The 20206-nt window shown below is 46.0% G+C and overlaps 1 protein-coding gene across 5 annotated transcripts in view; it reads right to left on the bottom strand.

The window, feature by feature from the left end:
• DACH2 (dachshund family transcription factor 2) overlaps positions 1-20206 on the bottom strand; it is a 535913-nt gene that overhangs the window by 112062 nt on the left and 403645 nt on the right. For all 5 annotated transcript variants that reach the window (XM_068250013.1, XM_068250015.1, XM_068250012.1 and 2 more), the window contains 2 exons: positions 13180-13315; positions 5215-5295 (listed from right to left, as the gene is read on the bottom strand). In XM_068250013.1, coding sequence (XP_068106114.1) covers positions 5215-5295; positions 13180-13315 — 217 coding nt within the window. The remainder of the gene's footprint in view (positions 1-5214; positions 5296-13179; positions 13316-20206) is intronic.

A 20206-nucleotide genomic window follows, 5' to 3' on the forward strand; every position in this document is an offset into this window, starting at 1 on the left:
ACGGCTCTCCCCAGCGCTGGCCACGCTTGGGGGGGCTGCTGCGCCACCCAGCCTCCCACTCCGGGGTGCCGCTGTGGTTCCCAGGCAGCGAGAGAGCACTTTGCAGTATTGGTTTTTTGACTCTGCATAGTTTGGCATGCAAAAGCAAATGCATATTTGCATGAGCATTGCCTCATGAATAGCCAATTAGGCCGGATTTGCAAAGCCAGACTTGCTAGGGTTAAACTTGGTGTTTGAGCACGCATACATTTTCTCATGGAAAGCCTACTTCTTCTTGCTTCAAGGTTGAGGCACGTACTCTATTAGATAGATAGATGCGGCTTATGCTACGACGCGGGTTGGCTAGTATATATATATATATATATATATTGCCACCGGTGGAATGAGGACGGAGATTCAGTAATGCATTAATGAGAGTGGTAGTGTGTGTGTCAGGAAGGCGGGTGGGAGAGCGGAGAGGAGGAAGGCGCCAGGTGGGCCAAACTGTTTGCCCAGATGCCGCCCCCTAGATTTTGCTGCCTGAATCGCATGATTCAGGTGGCTTCTTGGTAGGTCCAAACCTCCCTATAGCACTTCATATCAATCTAAAATAGTCTTTATGCCTCCCAGATACTCCCATATTTCTTTGCCCGAGGAAGCCTGTATATCTTGCAAAACTTGTTGCAAGTGGAGTGTACGATCAGAAATGTATTTAGTTTTTATTCTGAAATAATGACTTCTATTCGTAGGGAAGTCCACCACTACCTCCTTTTTATTGTATTTTATTCTAGTTACCAGGCAGCAGCGAGCAGTTACCAGGCAGTGAGCAGTTACCAGGCAGCAGCGAGCAGTTGTGAGGCATTTCACTGCCTATCAACTGCCCAGACTGTATTGCCTAGCAGCAGCCTGGCAAGGGGCGGGGCTTCGGTCTAATTGTTGAGGCAAGTGGGCAGGCAGTCATTGATTGCAGAGGATCTATGAATTGGGGCAACAAATACTTTCCTTTTTTTATTTTGCAAAGACTGTGAAGACATTTTTCTTACAAAAAATGTTTTTCTTTGTACAACTTATGAAGCAATATCTTATTATAATGCAGTACTAGACTTGAGATGTACAAGTACTCCTGAACACTGATGTGCAGCACCCCCCATCCCTCTGATCCCAGCAGGCTAGCCGGCGGCCCCCTCCCCCCCCCCCCGTATCTCTACATGCCCCCCCCCCCCCCCCCCCCCCCCGCGATCTCCGCCTCTCCCGCACACGCTTTCAATGAAGTCTTAAATTTGTAGGCCCCGGCAAAGGCTGCAATTTACGATGTGCGCTGCTATAAATCATTTTTAAAATCATGATGATATTACTGAAAGCAGATGTGCAGACATATGTTTGCCACAGCGGTATAAAGAGCGCACTTGTCAGGCTTAATAAATGGTGAAGAACAACTTCACATGCAGCTTTATTTCCAGAGTTTGGAAAAGTTTGTGGGGGGGGGGGGGGGGATTGATGAGGCTTTATTTCAGTAATTGTATAATTTACGGGTGGATCTTGCTGCAGGAGAGCCATTCCTGTAATATGTAGAACTGATCCCACGTGTGACACCAAATTTTTGTTTTGGGCTTCATAGGGGGTCTGCAACACGACTGGAGGCCATTTCACACTAGGGGCTGAACTGTGATTGTGATTTGGCAGGCAGAATCTTGCGTTTTACTGTAATATGCGCTTGCGATTCCTGTTCAATACAACGAGAGTCACAACGCGATCGCACCCAAAGTGTTGCATGCAGCACGTTTATGTTTGATCGCAATCGCTGCTGTGAAAATGTATCCGTAGGGGTACATTAGCAGCAGCGCTTCGCTGATCCCCGGCAATCGGCAAAATGCTACCAAAGCAACCAGTGTGAACCGGCCCAGACAGGGGTGTCCAATGACATTTTAATTATTCACAGTTGATTATGCAAGATTAGGTCCCGCTCACACGAAGGATCGCAAAATGTGTTTATTTCTGTACTGGACACTTATGTGTGTTTTGTGCAATGGCGATTTGCAATTTTTAAAATTAGAACCGCGATCGCTCAATTCACGGAATTGCAAATTCACAGAAAAGTGCTGCATACACCGCATTGTCACTTTACGCAAAGCGCGATTAGCCGCGATCGCAGCAGTGAGATGACTGCCATATTCTATATGTACATTAGTCCCTTTCCACTGATAAGAGGGGGCTGTGCCATTTGGCCAGTCAAATTGCATTTCCTGCTACAGTGAACATTAGGTGGGACAGCAACTGGCCGGCGGATTCCTTCAGTGCCACAAGGCCGATTCCCGGTCAGTGTATCCGATCTCTCTCTAATCACAGAATAGCACAAGTTTCTGTACATACAGGACAGCACAGTGCAGGTTACTGTATATAGCACAGGTTACTGCATATAGTGCATGTTACTGTAAAGGACAGTGCAGAGCAGGTTACTGTATATAGCACAGGTTACTGCATATAGTGCATGTTACTGCAAAGGACAGCACAGTGCAGGTTACTGTATATAGCACATGTTACTGTAAAGGACAGCGCAGAGCAGGTTACTGTATATAGTGCATGTTACTGTAAAGGACAGCACAGTACAGGTTACTGTATATAGCACAGGTTACTGCATATAGTGCATGTTACTGTAAAGGACAGCGCAGAGCAGGTTACTGTATATAGCGCAGGTTACTGTAAAGGACAGCACAGTGCAGGTTACTGTATACAGCACGGTATTGGCTGCTGCACATACAGGGCAGCATAGTACAGGTTACTGTATACAGCGCAGGTTACTGTATATAGCGCAGGTTACTGTAAAGGACAGTGCAGAGCAGGTTACTGTATACAGCACGGTACTGGCTGCCCGCATATTCAGGACAGTTTAGGCCTCGATACCATTCTTTGGTATGTTGTGTACAGAATGCATTTCTCACCACAGCTAAAACTGCTGACGCGTCTGTAACATGTCAAGCCTGCCATTTATCCAGCAGAGGCTGAACGCACTCCGCACACCGCCGAGAGGGAGTCAATATCGCTGCGTGCGTCGCATAATAATGTCCTCCAGGAACACGTTCACCTTGAGCTGCGTCCAGTCCTGGCTGATCTCTGCACGTTGTACGCAGGAGAGGGTCGGAGCATTGCCAGAACACCGTCGTATACCAGCAGCAATACCCGCCATGTACCCCTCTCATTCCCAGGAGCGCTGTATCTGTACACCAGGCAGGATTCCCCTCTGTCAAGGAATATTAATATCACCCATATGTCTGCCTCACTCCAACCGTCAGTCTGCCTGTCGATTCCGAACCATAAATCGAGGAGCAATTAGGTGCAGCGACGGAACGGCGGCGGATATTAGCGGCTGAGTACAGCGAGATTAATCATAAGCCCACCTAGAACTGATAAATCATCAGGGGCTGCAAAGAAAACCCTTCTGATTATTTATTTTTCTGCCTCCCGGGGACTCCAGATTTGAGATCTCTGCACTCTTAATGCAGCATAGACAGTCATACTATCACAGGAAAAAAAACACTCATAAAAGCAGATAAATGCTTGTTCTACTTACATAAACATATGTTTTGTATTGACCACGTTTTGATTACAGTGAATTCTATATCGTAAATAAGGAGAAAACTGTTCCAGGCATTTTCCATCTTTACTGCCTCTGATTGAAGCCAATCCTGATTTAATTTTCTCCCTTACTCTTTTTATTCTACTCTTGTACTAGAAACTGCACTGTCATATCTAGCTTGCATTGTAAACACATGTGAGCACAGTATAGATCATATTTCAGCAGCTTCTGTAGAGGGGTGAGGTGTATTTCCCATATCAGCTTCCTGTCATACTGAGCTGCCCTCAGCCAATCAGTGAGAAGCAGACATGTGGTAGGGGAGATAACCAGCTTCCTTCTCCTCGGCAATGTACCAGAATAAAGCCAGACTGACCGAGATAAGATTCATTACAGCAAAAACGTTTATGATTATATTGGAATGCGTGCCAATGCAGGGTCAGGATGTAAACTGTATAATAAACACAGAACAGTGGGTAATAGGAATTTGATTTTATGGCTGACAACCCCACTTTAGGTGGCCGTACACTCATCGATTTTCCCGTTGATAGCCGGCAGAATTAATCGCTATGATCAAATCTGCAAGGATTAGATTGCGCAAACAATGGGCAATCGATTTTGCCCTGAAATTGATTGAATCAGTTGATTGTGGCAGATGGAAGATATTGCTCGATTGGAAGCGGGCTGGTAGTGAAACGGTAGCAGCATTTGATTCAGGGACGCCTGACGTGCAGTGTCGGTTGGCAGCAGAGTTAACTCTCAGCTGTCTGTCGGCTCATATTCTCTACATGCCACAGAGCTCCTCCTCCTTGTGTCTTCTCTGCCGGGGCACCTGTGTCATGTGACAAGCACTAGAGGCCAAGCAGCATACATGCCGGACCTCTAGTGTTTGTCACATGACACAGGTGGCCTGGGAAAGAAGACACAAAGGGAGGCGTGGCAGCAGACAGGTGAGTTAGCTCTGTTGTGGGTGTCCAGGGGCCCACGAGCCACCTCCTCTGACCTGTCTCCACTTCAGCTTACCAAAAAGGGGCCCCAAAAAAACTTGCACAGGGCTCCATTACAGCTTAATCCATCTCTGCCTGCCCAGCCTGGGGGTGCGTACAAGAGAAATCACCGCCGGGAGACTTGAGTGCAGGATACAGCCGGTATATGGCTTATCCTGCTCCTGCACAAGTCCCAGAGGCGGTAATTACTATTCTCCCTCCAGGTCCACGTGGATAGTGGGGAATTATGTAATTCTACTTCCAGCTATTGTTTGCGGCTGAATTACAGTGTTTTAAGAGTAACTTCAGCTTCGTCCTCTGACGGCGCCGAACTTACTCAGTGTGCGCCGCTATAGTTGTAATTCCTGTTATGGCCTATGGTGGCGCCGGCTGTGCCCAAATCTCCTGAACTGGATTCCTAGTGTTTGCTGGGGGGTACACTTTTGTATTGAAAATCTGTGACCAGTGTGTGCAGTGATTTGATCCCTATCAGATTTGATCGGAGAGAGATCGATCTGTCGGTTGTATCTGGTAGCCATCTATTAGTGTATGGTCACAATTAACATTCCCAGCTTGGCAGACCTGCCACGCCCATTATCAGGTTTTTCAGACATGTTCTGTTTCATTCTTTGTATTTTATCACGCTCTGTGTATTTTACGTAAGAGGACTCCTCTTACCTTTCTCTTTTGACAGCTTCTTTATGCTGTTTCCAGTGTCGTGTTCCGTGAGGTCGCCGTCTCTGGAGCTCGCCAATATTGCTGGAAACACACAGAGAATATCACTGGATCTGGCTCTGCTACACGAAAGGAGATGAGTTTAGGTTCTAGGCTGCTGAGCTATGCGGAATTCTCTTCCTAGAGCATTCTGGGAGAGCAGGTGTTATTTCTACTGACTGTGGAACACATAAAAAAACATACATTCCACAGTGATGCACCTTGCCAGCCCTTACGATTGTAATATTTAATGTCATTGCTCTTGGTTACTGTCAGCACCAGCGATCCAATGACCGCACTTTGTCTCATACCAGCTTGACGTTCACACATCGATAGCAGATTGATGTAGACCATAGATCCTCGCTACCAGTTAAAGGGTACCTGAGTCATATAAGAGGTTTTTAGAAATGGTGATTTCATTTTGCACACAGCCCACTAAATAATATGCTTTTCTGATGAACTGTGTTTTGCATGGAGTTTTAGTAAAAAACCCACAAAAAACCGGCACACCAGAGCGGTGAAATTACCAGGTATAGTATTTATTTTGTAAAATCTATCGGGGGGGATATGTTTATTTTGTGCCAAATCTCTGGTTTCCTTTAAAAGAGGGAAGGCTGAGGATCCTATTGATGCTTCCCTCACTATTCCTCGGTCCCCTGTTGCTGAGAAGGAAGACTAGCGACAAGCTATTGTCGCTTATCACATCAGGGCGGCGCAGCTCCTCTTCCTGGTTCAAGTGTGTGCAATAGCCGACTGAGCCCGCCGCGCATGCGCCTGGTTTAGGTGCGACATTGCACGCACTTAAAACAGGAAGAGGTTTCACATCGGAGCCGTCACATTGGGGACGTGCTCAGCAACAATGGGGGGGGGGGCGCTCAGCAAAGGGGGGGCTTGTTACGATAGAAGCCTTATTAGGATCCTGAGGCTTCCCTCCCTACATAGTAAGTAGCAGATTTTGAACCTGAGCTGCGGCTCGGGTTCGCTTTAAAGAGAACCAGAGATGAAGCACCCTCTAGTATTTTACCTTATAAATCAGTGGGAACATGACAGTAAACACCTAATCTGCTCTTTGTTTCATTGTTCTCTGTTTAATCTGACTGTTATCACCTCTGATAAGAATCCCTGACTGAGCACTCAGTCTAGCTTTGCTACGGAAAGTCTGTCTTCTCTGGTGTCTTTTCAAGCCCAAGCCTGCCCCCTTGTGGCTCTGCAATAATGACTCAACTATAATTATTCCCGGCAAAGCCAGACTGAATGCTCAGTCCGGGATTCTTATCACAGCTGATAACAGACACTTTTAGCAGTGAGGATGAAACAGAGAGCATGGTAAGTGTTTTCTCTAATGTTCTTACTGATATATATGGTAAAATACACAAGGGTGCTTCGTCTCTGGTTCTCTTAAAGCCGTATCTACATGCGTAGATGCGGCCGCGATGTTCCTTATCAATCGAGCCGCTGATGCGGCTCGATTGATAAGATCCGACAGGACGGATCTTGCTTCTGCCGGTTCCCTGCTCGCTCCCCGCGAGGGGACAATGGCAGGGAATCGAGCGGAAGATAAGCGGGGACGAGCGGGGAATCGAATGCAGCGCACACGCGGCGAGCGGGGACGCGGAAGAGGCGATCCGGCAGCTAATCGAGCCGCGGGATCGCAGCCTCATCTACCCGTGTAGATGAGGCTTTAAGGAAATGTATTGGTTTCAATCAGAAATTGGATGAAAAAGGTGTTCATGTGGTCGGCACTCTTAGTTACAACGGCAAAGCAAGAATATGGACATCATTGCGTTACATGGCAATCAGAAGAAAGCCAACATAAAGCAAAGATAGAAAATGAAAGTTAAGTGAAGTAACCCATAAAACGAGTGACCGCTCTTAAATACAGGAAAACCTCCAGCTTTACAAGGGTTAACTCGTCACATCCCACCGTCGGCAAGTTATGATGTCAATCACATTAGGAGCTTTCTGTTGGCTTCCATGATTGAATGATTGACAGGCCCACAGATTTGGAAGCTCCAAGCTATGATTGAAGTTGTTCTGGTCTTTGCTGAAAATGGTGCTTTGCTTCCGGAAATATAAAAAACACAACACTTTAGGGCCTGCACACACTGCTGCGCTTGCGCTGCCTTTTTAAAATTGCATGCGATTTTAAAATCGCAAAGCCTTCATGAGAATAGAAAAAAAAACGCATCGCACCAGTGTGTACAGGTCTTCACTATTCATGATTTTTCAAAAGACCTTGCGATTAAAAAACGCATGTGATTTCAAAAGCGCAGCAGTGTTTACATGCCCTTATCCTGCTAGGGCCTGGTAGTGCCTGGCCATCTGTACATTTTGAGTGAATAAAAACTAACTGACCTACACAGCATGATGTACCACTACCTTATTAGAATTATGTTCTCTAGAATCTGTCTTGAAGGACAACTTTAACGAGAGTGATATGAAAGCTACCATTTGTTTCCTTTTAAACAATACCAGTCGCCTGGATATCTTCCGGATCCTCTGCCTCTAATACATTTAGCCATAGCCCCTGAACAAGCATGCAGCAGATCAGGTGTTTCTAACATTACTGTCAGATATACCAAGATTAGCTGCATGCTTGTTTCTGGTGTGATTCAGACACTATTGCAGACAAACAGACCAGCAGGATGCCAAGCAACTGGTATTGTTTAACAGGAAATAAATATGGCAGACTCCATATACCTCGCTTCACTTCAGATGTCCTTTAATCTCTCTAGCGGCATTGACGGATATACACATCAATACAAAACATGCTGTGCACAGTAGTGACGTGCATACACGTCAATACTCTCCTGCACTGTATACTAGACCCTTGCTTGACACATTTTGGCAAGTTACAGGGAAAAAAAGTTTATGAAAATGAATTGGATCACCCTTTGCACAGAAATCCTGGGGAAATTGAATGCCAGGGAGGTTAAAGGAGAACTCTGACTACAGTCTTCTGCTGAAACAGTAGTTCCTAAAGTGGTCTGAAACTCTGACATAACATTCAATAAAAATGTGTTTTCCTAATTTCTGTTACTCATATAGTTATCATATTTGCTTTTCTGCACACGTAATATTGTCGGTTTACAAATTACAAGTTTCCAAAGTGTAGTTTTTCTTACCCTGAAAGCTGGAATTGCATGTTATTATTTTTCTCTTATAATTGCTTTTTATTATATATTAAAATCTTCTATTGAGCTATTCTAAACACTGTGTTTGCCTGAAGCAGAGACAGTTTCTCAGAGAGTGTTTGTTTACATTCCAGTGTTGATACATTTGTGTGTAACAAGTAAAAAAGATACTGTTATCTGCAGTTTGGATGGGGATTTGAAGCTGAATAGCAGGACAAAGTGCTTTGTTTAACCATTTCGGTGATGTTCTGCTAGAATTTTTTTCTGGGATAGCAGCTTTCAAGCTGTGAGGAATCTTTTAGAGCAAAGTAGAAATGCTGACTTTTCAGACCACTTTAAAGTTAATGAGGGTTTTACATTGCAAGAACTTCACAGATTCTTAAGGTGGCCACACACCATACAATTTTTTTAAAATATCTGTTTAATTTAGGAATTGCAATCAATTTTTCTGACTGACATTGTAACATTTCAAAAAAATATGACCAATGTACCACACACACATATGTTCAATTTTTCCCCAATTATGATTAAAATGATTGGAAACTCTGAGAAAATTGCTAGGGTATGTATATTAATAAATTGACAATCTTACACACACCATACAATCTTTAGAAACATTGAAGAAAAATATCTGGCATTCCAGATCGATAAAAATCAAAGAAAACGGGAAATACGATCGGATTTTTCAGTTGAATGAAAAAAAAGCTTTCGTTTTTTTCGGGAGATCTGATCGTTTTTATCGAATTGCCGTGAAATTGGATCATTTTATTGTATCGTGTGTGGCCAACTTTACAAAGATGCCGCCACCAGTGATATATTTTAGAATGTAAATCAGGGAGAGGAAATATTTTACAATGGGATAACGCTGACTAGATAATTCTTAAAGTACCATGATATTGTAAAAAAAAGAAAAAAAAAAGAGCAGTGGCTGGCTAGTGTACTGGTTAAGGCCCGTGCCTCTGGAGACCAGTTTGAATCTTGGCTCTTCCTGTGCAGTAAGCCAGGACCTGTTGAGTGAGGAGACCTTGGGCAAGACTCCCTAACATATTCACTACATTATCTTCACTACAACTCCACAATATACTTTTTTGTAATCTACGTTTATTAAGCGGATGCATTTAGTATTACCAGCACTTTCCACAAGCTTCTGGCATCCAGATGCTCCATGGGGTCTCTGGTGCTTGCCCACGAGGCCAGTGTGATGCCCAGAATCAGGGCTAATTAACGAGAACGAGCTATCCTAGATCGCGACATGATTTGCTTGGACAGCCTGTCTGTCTAGGAGAAGTCATGTGATCAGTGTGGTCAGGTGATGGATATGTAAGTCTCTGATTAGTGATGGTCATGTCTAGGAGAAGTCATGGAGAAGCATGTGATCAGTGTGGTCAGGTGATAGATATGTAAGTCTCTGATTAGTGATGGTCATGTCTAGGAGAAGTCATGGAGAAGCATGTGATCAGTGTGGTCAGGTGATGGATATGTAAGTCTCTGATTAGTTATGGTCATGTCTAGGAGAGCTCATGGAGAAGCACGTGATCAGTCTGGTCAGGTGATAGATGTGTAAGTCTCTGATTAGTGATGGTTGTGTCTAGGAGAAGTCATGGAGAAGCATGTGATGAGTTTGGTCAGGTGACAGATATGTAAGTCTCTGATTAATGATGGTCATGTCTAGGAGAAGTCATGGAGAAGCATGTGATCAGTGTGGTCAGGTGATAGATATGTAAGTCTCTGATTAGTGATGGTCGTGTCTAGGAGAAGTCATGGAGAAGCATGTGATCAGTGTGGCAGAGCCGGATTAAGGCTAAATGAGGCCCTAAGCAAATTAACTGATTTGGGCCCCCCATCATGTCGTAATAGAATCAGAAGATGCAGCTGCACAGCAACATGCCGTACACACCGGGGCAGCCGAGCTACTGGTTGCTATGGGAACAGCCCGCTTTCCTCTGTGAGTGCACAATGCAGGGAATAGCAGCAGCAAAATGCAGAGTGAGTGATGAATGGCTGGGACATTTTCACTCAGGAGCTGGGGCACCCCTGTGAAGAGGGCGCCAGATATCACAGCAGCATCACTTTCCCCCTGCATCTCCAGCCTGGCAATAGCAGAAAGCTATGGACACCGCCAAACCGGAAGCCGTTCCCCAGACAGAATTACATAACCACCCCCACCACCGAAAAACCGATTTCCTCCCAAACTAGACAGCCACCATGCAGCCTCCATCCCAGTGAATAGGATAGTCCAGCAGAGAAGGCAGCCGCAGCGGGGGAGAATGACAGCACCAGATGAATCACATTCACCTATTGCGATCCAAGCAATAGAGGTCCCGTCATCCGGAGCCCATCTGTCTCCTCTAGAGTGCTGCCGCTCTGTTACTACTACTATTACTACTTCCTACTTCATGTCTGATCTGAGAATCAGGAAGTTCAGAGCGAGCGGCTGCACTGTAGAAGAGACAGATGGGTTTCAGATGACGGGATCTCTATTGCTTGGATCATGGATAGGTGAGTGAGCGTTTGCCATCTGCTGCTATCATTCTTGCTGCAGCTGTGGTTCTCTGTGGGAAGGGAGGGTGGAGTGGGCAGCGGCAGAGCGCACAGTAGCAGGAGGGGGACCTAGGAGGAGAGCCTGGCTCTCAAGACAATCAGCAGCGCACGGCATCATTTGACAAGACAAGACAAATAACATTTATATCGTGCTTTTCTCCTGGCGGACTCAAAGCGCCAGAGCTGCAGCCACTAGGACGCGCCCTATAGGCAGTAGCAGTGTTAGAGAGACTTGCCTAAGGTCTCCTACTGAATAGGTGCTGGCTTACTGAACAGGCAGAGCCGAGATTCGAACCCTGGTCTCCTGTGTCAGAGGCAGAGCCCTTAAAGGGACTCCGAGCAGTGCCTGCGGGTATGCCTTTAAGCATACCCACAACTAATTAATTACATCCTCACACCTACCAGCATGATGTTTGTAATTATATCCCCCTGGGTTCCTTATATTTCATTGCATTGTGCTGAATCGAGCTGCCGACTTTGGAGAAAAGTCGTCCTGTGTAATACAATGTAACTATGGAAAGATGCATATCATTTTGAAGCTCTCTTTCTCCTCTTTCAAATGATAGATAAACTGCCACCGTACGTCTTTTAGTTTTTGCTATTGTCGATTGCTGTGGCCGCGATTTCGATCGCGAAAATAGCGAAATCTAAAAGGCATAGGGCAGCGGTTTATATATCATTGGAAAGAGGAGAAAGAGAGCTTTAAAATGATATGCATCTTTCCATAGTTACTGCACTGCACAGAGTCCCTTTAACCATTATACCATCCAGCCACCTAGCCATGGGCTAGGGATGGTCAGAAATGCCAATTTCCGATTCCGTGGTAAATCCGCATTCCGCCATTGCCAATACCGATTCCGCTTTCCGCTACCAATTTCCGCATTGCAATGCGGAATTTCCGCCGGAAATCGCGGAAATTCCGCCCGACTTTAACATCGATTTTCTCAAAAACTATAAGGACTTTTTGAAAACTTTTTTTTTTTGCATCTTGTTCACAAGATTCGGTTTAATAAACCCTGAAAATTGGTGTTTCTATGACTTACGGGGGCTTTGCTATTAACCGCTAAAGTCGGCGGATTTTTACTGTAATGTAAATGCAGAAAATAGGCAGATGCAGATTTCTGCATTTTACATTACAGTAAAAATCCACCGACTTTAGCGGTTAATAGCAAAGCCCCCGTAAGTCCTAGAAACACCAAATTTTTCAAAAAGACCTTATAGTTTTTGAGAAAATCGATGTTAAATTTGGGCGGAATTTCCGCGATTTCCGGGCGGAAATTTCCCTAACGCACTTGCATTACCGATTTTCGCATTCCGATGCGGAAATGCAATTTTCGATCGGAATTTCGGAAATTGTATTTCCGCGGAATCCGAATGAGCATCCCTAGAGAGGGCTGGTTTATGTGCTGATGGGGCCCCTTTGACTCTGAATGGGGCCCCAAGCGACTGATTTTGTTGCCTGGTCGGTAATCCGGCCCTGCAATGTGGTCAGGTGACAGATATGTAAGTCTCTGATTAGTGATGGTCATGTCTAGGAGAAGTCATGGAGAAGCAGGTGATCAGTGTGGTCAGGTGATAGATGTGTAAGTCTCTGATTAGTGATGGTCATGTCTAGGAGAAGTCATGGAGAAGCATGTGATCAGTGTGGTCAGGTGATAGATATGTAAGTCTCTGATTAGTGATGGTCATGTCTAGGAGAAGTCATGGAGAAGCAGGTGATCAGTGTGGTCAGGTGATAGATGTGTAAGTCTCTGATTAGTGATGGTCATGTCTAGGAGAAGTCATGGAGAAGCATGTGATCAGTGTGGTCAGGTGATAGATATGTAAGTCTCTGATTAGTGATGGTCATGTCTAGGAGAAGTCATGGAGAAGCAGGTGATCAGCGTGGTAAGGTGATAGATATGTAAGTCTCTGATTAGTGATGGTCATGTCTAGGAGAAGTCATGGAGAAGCATGCGATCAGTGTGGTCAGGTGATAGATATGTAAGTCTCTGATTAGTGATGGTCATGTCTAGGAGAAGTCATGGAGAAGCATGTGATCAGTGTGGTCAGGTGATAGATATGCAAGTCTCTTGTGATCAGTTTGATCAGCTGATGGATTTGCAAAGCTCTGATTTGTGGTGATCACAGCCGGTTTTTAGCACATGATCAGTCTCACCAATCTGACCACATGCTTCTCCATGAGGTCTCCTAAACATGACCATCACTACTGCCAACCAACCCCAGAGTCCACACACTCGCCAAGGCTACTTACCGACGCGATCGGCTAGGTTGTCGAGCTGCGAGGGTGAGCTGGAGACGCTACTGCTCTGATGCGAGGAGGCCCGACTTCCTGGCCGCTGGGCGTCCTCTAAGGAGGGAGCGGGGGAGGGGCTATCTTGGATCCGTTCCTAGGCGGGGTGAAAAGCACATGATCAGAAACACAACATACACACATGAATTAAATTACTGTAATATACAGACAAGAATATAGTGAGGTTTTAAAGAGAAACTCCGACCAGAAATTGAATTTTATCTTAATCAGTAGCCGATACCCCCCTTTTACATGAGAAATCTATTCCTTTTCACAAACAGACCATCAGGGGACGCTGTATGGCTGATATTGTGGTGAAACCCCTCCCACAAGAAACCCCTCCCACAAGAAAAGTTCAAACTTTTGGCAGTTTCCTGTCTGTGAACCTTGTTGCATTGTGGGAAATGGCTGTTTACAGCTGTTTCCAACTGCCAAAAAACATGCAGCAGCTACATCACCTGCCAACAGTAAAGTGTTCACTGGAGTTCCTTTTTAAGCCCATTTTAAGAACTAAGAACTTTTTTTTTTTAATTTAAATGCTTTATGAAAAAACAGACAATTACATCTACAACAAGAATTGAGGCTGGTGAATAACTAGAAAAAAAACAGTAAAGGTAACAAACAATTCAGAAACTAACCAAAATCTTTTAAAGCACTAATATAAAAGCTCTAAAATAGCGCTTGGCTACTGTAACCCTATGAGGGTGTTCCCACAGCAGCGTTGTGATTTTTTTTTAAAAATTGCAAACCCGCTGCATGTAGCAATTTTTGGGAGGGATTCAACTTGAATGAATGTGCAAAAACGTTCATTCATTCAAAAATTCTTTGAAAATCGCAAATTCGCTAAGCACTAGTGATTGCAATTATAATTTTGTTGTGCACATGCCCACTGTGTAACACCATCATATTTGTTTTAGTCCAGAACCGACCCTGAGAAACATACAAGTACACACAGCAGCGAAGCTGTAATGAGTAAATGTGTAAAGATCCAACTGACAATTCCATGGTAGGGCCTGATGCAATTCGTGGTTAAAAACCACTTCGTCGGAAGCCCATGTGACGGAAACTGAAGAGGGCAGCTAGTATTAAGAAGAGAACCCGCAAGTTATTTTTCCATATACACTAACAATGATGGCCCATAAAGCCTACCATAATACATCCACCATAAGAGGAAATGACAAAACAGAAAGAAGCGCTCCTGGGCCCATATGCAAATCACTTTTTGTCCTGAGCTTTCTCCTTGGTGATAGTGTGTGTGTGAATTGGGCCAATCAGAATTCACAGGAAATGCATACGATTGGTTCTGTTCCAGTTTGCACTAATTTGTACATAATATGACACACTTGGACGTGTTTAAATCCAGACTGAAAACCCACCTGTTCAGTTTGGCATTTGCAGAAATATAACTTTTGTTGTTGTGTGAATACTTCATCCTACTAACTACTGAATCTGAGAGAGCCTAAGCGCTTTGAGTCCTATGGGAGAAAAGCGCTATAGAAATGTTATTGTATTTGTACCTCTATCACACGGATAGCGGTGGGTACAGGGCACTTGATCTATGCCCGATGGCCGTTTCGCTCCATAGGAGCTTCTTCCGAGGCAAATAGTCCCGATCTAGGTTACAGTTTCTCAGCCGCATTGTGGTACTTTGAAGGACCTCTGTCGCAAAAATCTTAAAATTTAAAATATATGTAAACATATACATTTAAGAAGTACATTTCTTCCTGAGTAAAATGAGCCATAAATTATCTTTCTCCTATGTTGCTGTCACTTACAGTAAGTAATAGAAACAGAATCGACAGGTTTTGGACTAGCCCATCTCCTCGTGGGGGGTTCACAGGGATTTCTTTATTTTCAAAATGCACTTAGTGAATGGCAGTTTCTTTGTCCAACTGACAAAAAAGTGTGCAGAGAGCAGGGAGGCTGGCCAGCATCTTTGTCTAAATCTTTTTCAGGGAGTGTATAAAGAATAAAGGCCATGCTGAGAATCCCCTATGGAGAGATGGACTAGCCCAAAACCTGTCGGTAATGTCAGATTTCTACTACTTACTGTAAGTGACAGCAACATAGGAGAAAAGTAATGTATGGCTCATTTTACTCTGGAAGAAACGTACATCTTATTTGTATGTGTTTTAAATGTTACGATTTTCCCTACAGTTCCTCATCAGGGAGTCATCAAGGGAAAAAGGATAAAATAAGTGGTACTTACCGGGGGCTTCCTCCAGCCCCAAGCTCCCAGCATGTCCCTCGCCGCAGCTCTCCCCGCAGCCGTTCGCCGCAGGTCCGTCCTGGTCCCCGGTGATGACGTCGGAACGACCTCCAGGTCGGCCGGTACTACTGCGCATGCGCGAGCGGCGCTGTCAATCACCGCCACGTGGGCCGGAGCGGATTGCGCAGGCGCAGAACTACTGTGCATGCCCCATTTTCTTTTTACAGTGATCCCTTCCAGTTCTGACAATATTTTGTCAGACCTGAAATATACCAGTTGCTGTCAGTTATATATCAGCAGCTGTCAGTTACAACTGAATGTGCAAGGTAATGTCCATGTTTCTCTATGGCTCAGGCGGGTGATATTACAGTGTAACAGTGTGGTGACCAGGAAGCTGTTATGGGGTAATTGCCAATTCTAAAATGGAGGATGAAGAATTCCCTTGATCACAGCGGACAAATGGGATGCAGGAGAGGAACAAGAGATTGAGGAGTAGACTACACAGGAGGTAAGTATGACCCGTGTATGTTAAGTTTGACTTTTTATTTTCAGTTCAGGTTCTCCTTTAACCATAGCCCCTGAACAAGCATGCAGCAGATCAGATGTCTGAGAAGTCTGAGAGAGATTAGCTGCATGCTAGTTTCTGGTGTGTGATTTAGACCCTACTGACCAGAAAGATCAGCAGGACTGCCAGGCAACTGGTATTGTTTAAAATGAAATAAATATGGCAGCCTCCATATTGCCCTCACTTTGGGTTCACTTTAAGAGGCGATTTTGCTCATTCTTCACATTCTGGCGGCCCATGGCACGGACTGAACACTATCGCTTATCCCGGTACTTATCCCACGGATATTTTCTGAGAGCAGATAGAATCCTCGGCCGGCTCCCTCTCGCTGAGACGCGCCATTGTCGCGGAGCTGTAAAGAAACCTCTTTAACGTGCGCAGGAAATAAGAATGGCGCGGTTATTCCCCTCTTTGTCATGTTCCTCCGTCTCTTCAGTGGTATTAATGCCGTCTGCTGCTCCCCAGCTCACATTCAGCGCTGGATATCTGCCACTGCGAAATGCAATTTTCTCCATCACATTATCCGTAATGGCCGCCTGAATGGACAGCTGGGGAGAGTTTGCCAACTGCATTTTCACGTCCGCCGCTAAACAAACTAAACGAGGGTCTATTAAGCCCCGGAAATCGCATCAGCGCCAATATACGCAATCCTTAAACGGGAGTCATTCAAGCAGATAAAATATTATTAATTGGAGGCGGTCGGAGGAACAGGCTTCGTCCAACGCTTAACCGTCTGCGCCTAATTTATATAATTCTCCGTAATGCGAACGATTCTCGACCCTTATTTCCTGCAGGACAAACTGGATGTAAAAAGGCCACTGCTAATTCACTAAACCCCAGAAGAGTGTGAAATCTATAGATTGAAATATCCTTTTACATTTAAATAACCGAGCGAGAGAGCGAAGGGCTGTACTTGAAAAGCTAGATTTAATTCGCAATATTGAACAATGTGCTTGTGTAGAAATTCTGCGGGGAGAGAAGAGGATTCTGATCGATCAGCTCTGCGGATAAGGGAATTGTGCTCTGATGATGACTGGTGGCCGGGCAATGTTGGGGGTGTAACATTCTGTTTATAGCGTGTAGCGTAATTCTTTTATTACAGCAAGTGGTCGCGCCCTGCTGGGGCGTAGCGTTCTACGGGCGTACGTGAAATAGGGGTGCCCAGGAAAATCAGGTGCAGGGAAACTGACAAAGTGTTAATTTTAATTTTCAATTGTAAAATATCAGTAAATGTTACAGATATTTTAATAGATAAACCTACAGTAACCCTACTCTCAACACGGAGCCCTCCCCCTAACCCGAACCCCCTCCCCGACGCCTAACCACCACCACCGCAAACACACCCTCCCTGACGCCTAACCAGGACCACCGCACAAACACTCACCCTGACGCCTAACCACCACCACCGCACACACACCCTCCCTGACGCCTAACCACCACCACCGCACACACACCCTCCCTGACGCCTAACCACCACCACCGCAAACACACCCTCCCTGACGCCTAACCACCACCACCGCACACACACCCTCCCTGACGCCAAACCACCACCACCGCACACACACCCTCCCTGACGCCTAACCACCACCACCGCACAAACACCCTCCCTGACGCCTAACCACCACCACCGCACAAACACCCTCCCTGACGCCTAACCACCACCACCGCACAAACACCCTCCCTGACGCCTAACCACCATTACCACACAAACACCCTCCCTGACGCCTAACCACCACCACCGCACACACACCCTCCATGACGCCTAACCACCACCACTGCATAAAAACCCTTCTTGAACCTGTCTGCCCCCCTCCCCGCATAAACACCCTTCCTAAGGCCTAACAGGCTGTGCCCCCCCCCTTGCACAAACACCCCGCCTAACCCCCCCCCCCCCCCCAGGGGTTGTAGCAATAGGGGGTGCAGAGGTAGCCACCGCATCGGGGCCCCGAAGGGCCCTCCCTCAACTACAGTATTAGCTCTCTATTGGTCCTGTGCTCATAATAATCACTTCTATAGATACTTTGAATAGTGGTAATCATTAGCAAGTTGTTTCCCATCCCCTTCTTGCACCTCTGATACTGTAGTTGCCATTGGCAGGTTTTGGTGCGCCGTATCAATTGTTATGTATAGAGTGCTTGGGGGGCCCCATTGTAAAACTCGCATCGGGGCCCACAGCTCCTTAGCTACGCCACTGCCCCCCCCCCCCCCCCCCCCATGTACAAACACCCTTCTTGATGACTAATCACCCCCACCGCACATTCAATGTTCCTGATGCCTATCCCTAACTGTCCCCCCCCCCTCACAAACACATTTCCGGAAGCCTAACTGCCCCCCCCCCCCCCCATACAAACAGCCTTCCTAACCCCCGCACAAAAATTACAGTTACTGGGCACCAAGTTGTGTGCTGCTAGGCACCTGAACTGTGCCACCAAAATTTAGAATTATTGGGCACCAAATTTCAAAATTTGAAGGAAAACACATCCCCAACCCTGACCCTCCCACCCTGCAAAAAAGGATTTCCCCTTTGGAGTACTTTGCCAATAGTTTTAATAAAGGTCCATAGCGGCACCCAATTTGTCCAGGAGCCAAATGTGCCAGATTTGTGTGATACCGCTCTATAAAGTAGATAGTGTAAAGAAGATATTCTTTACGTGCTATTTTGTATGTGTTTTCTGCATTGCGACAAAGTACGCAATTCAAACAAGTGCGTTCCCAGGGGCTGGACAGTACCTAAGGTGCTAATCCAGAGTTGGTGCGTAAGTAATTAGATCATATTCTGCAAGGAAAACATCTTGGCTAGAGGCTGAAGAGGAATGGCCTACGATAGATTGTATGCTTGCCTGAAAAGGTGTTTTAAGGGTTTGTGTAAAGGGAACTAAGCAGTTTATTTTCTTCATCGAAAACAAACCTCCCAATAAAGGGAGATTTCTAATGGTGTGCGCCGCTGTGGGTGCAGGAGTCGGGGGGGAAGGGGAATATGCACCATTACTTACCCACGGGGTGCTGGTCCTCTGATTCCTGACCCATTCTTGATCTTCCATCTTCTTCTCCCGACGGCAGCTTCATCAGGCAGAGTCACATGCATGCATGCTGGGAGACGTAGTCCGGTTACAGAGCTATACTCATCTCCCAGACTATATCTCCTGGCATTAGCATGCATTGCAGTGTGTGTGTGCGACCCCCGCCGGGAATGACTAATGTCAGCACAAGCGGTGGTCAGGAGAACAAGATGGACGTTCCAACACCGTGCGGGGGGACAGAGGATCAGCACCCTATAGGTAAGTAATGGTGCTACCCAAACCCACACACCCCAGCAGCACACACCATTACGGGGAAAAAAAACGCTGCTCAGTGCTCTTTAAAGAGAACCCGAGGGGAAAGGAATTTGAAGGCTGCCATATTTATTTTCTTTTAAGCAATACCAGTTGCCTGGCTATCCTGCTGATCCTCTGCCTCTAATACTTTAAGCCATAGCCCCTGAACAAGCATGCAGATCAGATGTCTATGACAAATCAGACAAGATTAGCTGCATGCTTGTTTCAGGTGTGTGATTTTAGACACTACTGATGTCAGAGATCAGCAGGACTGCCATGCAACTGGTATTGTTTAAAAGGAAATAAATAGGGTAGCCTCCATAGGTCTCACATCTCGGGTTCAGCTTGGAGAGTGAAGGATGTGTTTTGGGAGGGAATTCCAGAGGAGCAGAGAGGCTTGTGAGAACTCCTGTATACGTGAAAGTGAGGACAGACGAAGGTTGTGTGCAGAATGGAGTTTGAACTGGATCCTCTGGTTAATTGGCAGCCAATGAAGAGCTTGACTGAGAGGAGCAGCAGAGGAGGAGCGAGGTGGTGGGCAAGTCAAGCACCAAGGTCAGTATAGACTGGAGGGAAGAAAGTCTGTTAGTAGGTAGTCACAAAGCAGGTATTACAGTAGTCAGGGCTGGTAGCTTCCCTCCGTGTAATGGGTCCAGCTTCAGCAGGCTGCTACATTCAGCATACCCCAGTGAGTGACCTCCTTAGGTGGGAAAGATGAACACTATAGTAGAGTGACCATATTTTTGTGGGTCCAACCTGGGACGGGGGGGGGGGGGGGGCGTGGGGGGGGGGCGAAAAGTGGGAAGGAGTGAGGAGCACGTAGCGGCGAAAACTGGGGGAGGGGGGCTGCGGCGCGCGCCGCGCCGAAAAAATGGGCGTGGCCATGACATTGTATGGGCG

The sequence above is a fragment of the Hyperolius riggenbachi genome, chromosome 8 (assembly GCF_040937935.1).
Source record: "Hyperolius riggenbachi isolate aHypRig1 chromosome 8, aHypRig1.pri, whole genome shotgun sequence".
Classification (NCBI taxonomy): Eukaryota; Metazoa; Chordata; class Amphibia; order Anura; family Hyperoliidae; genus Hyperolius; species Hyperolius riggenbachi.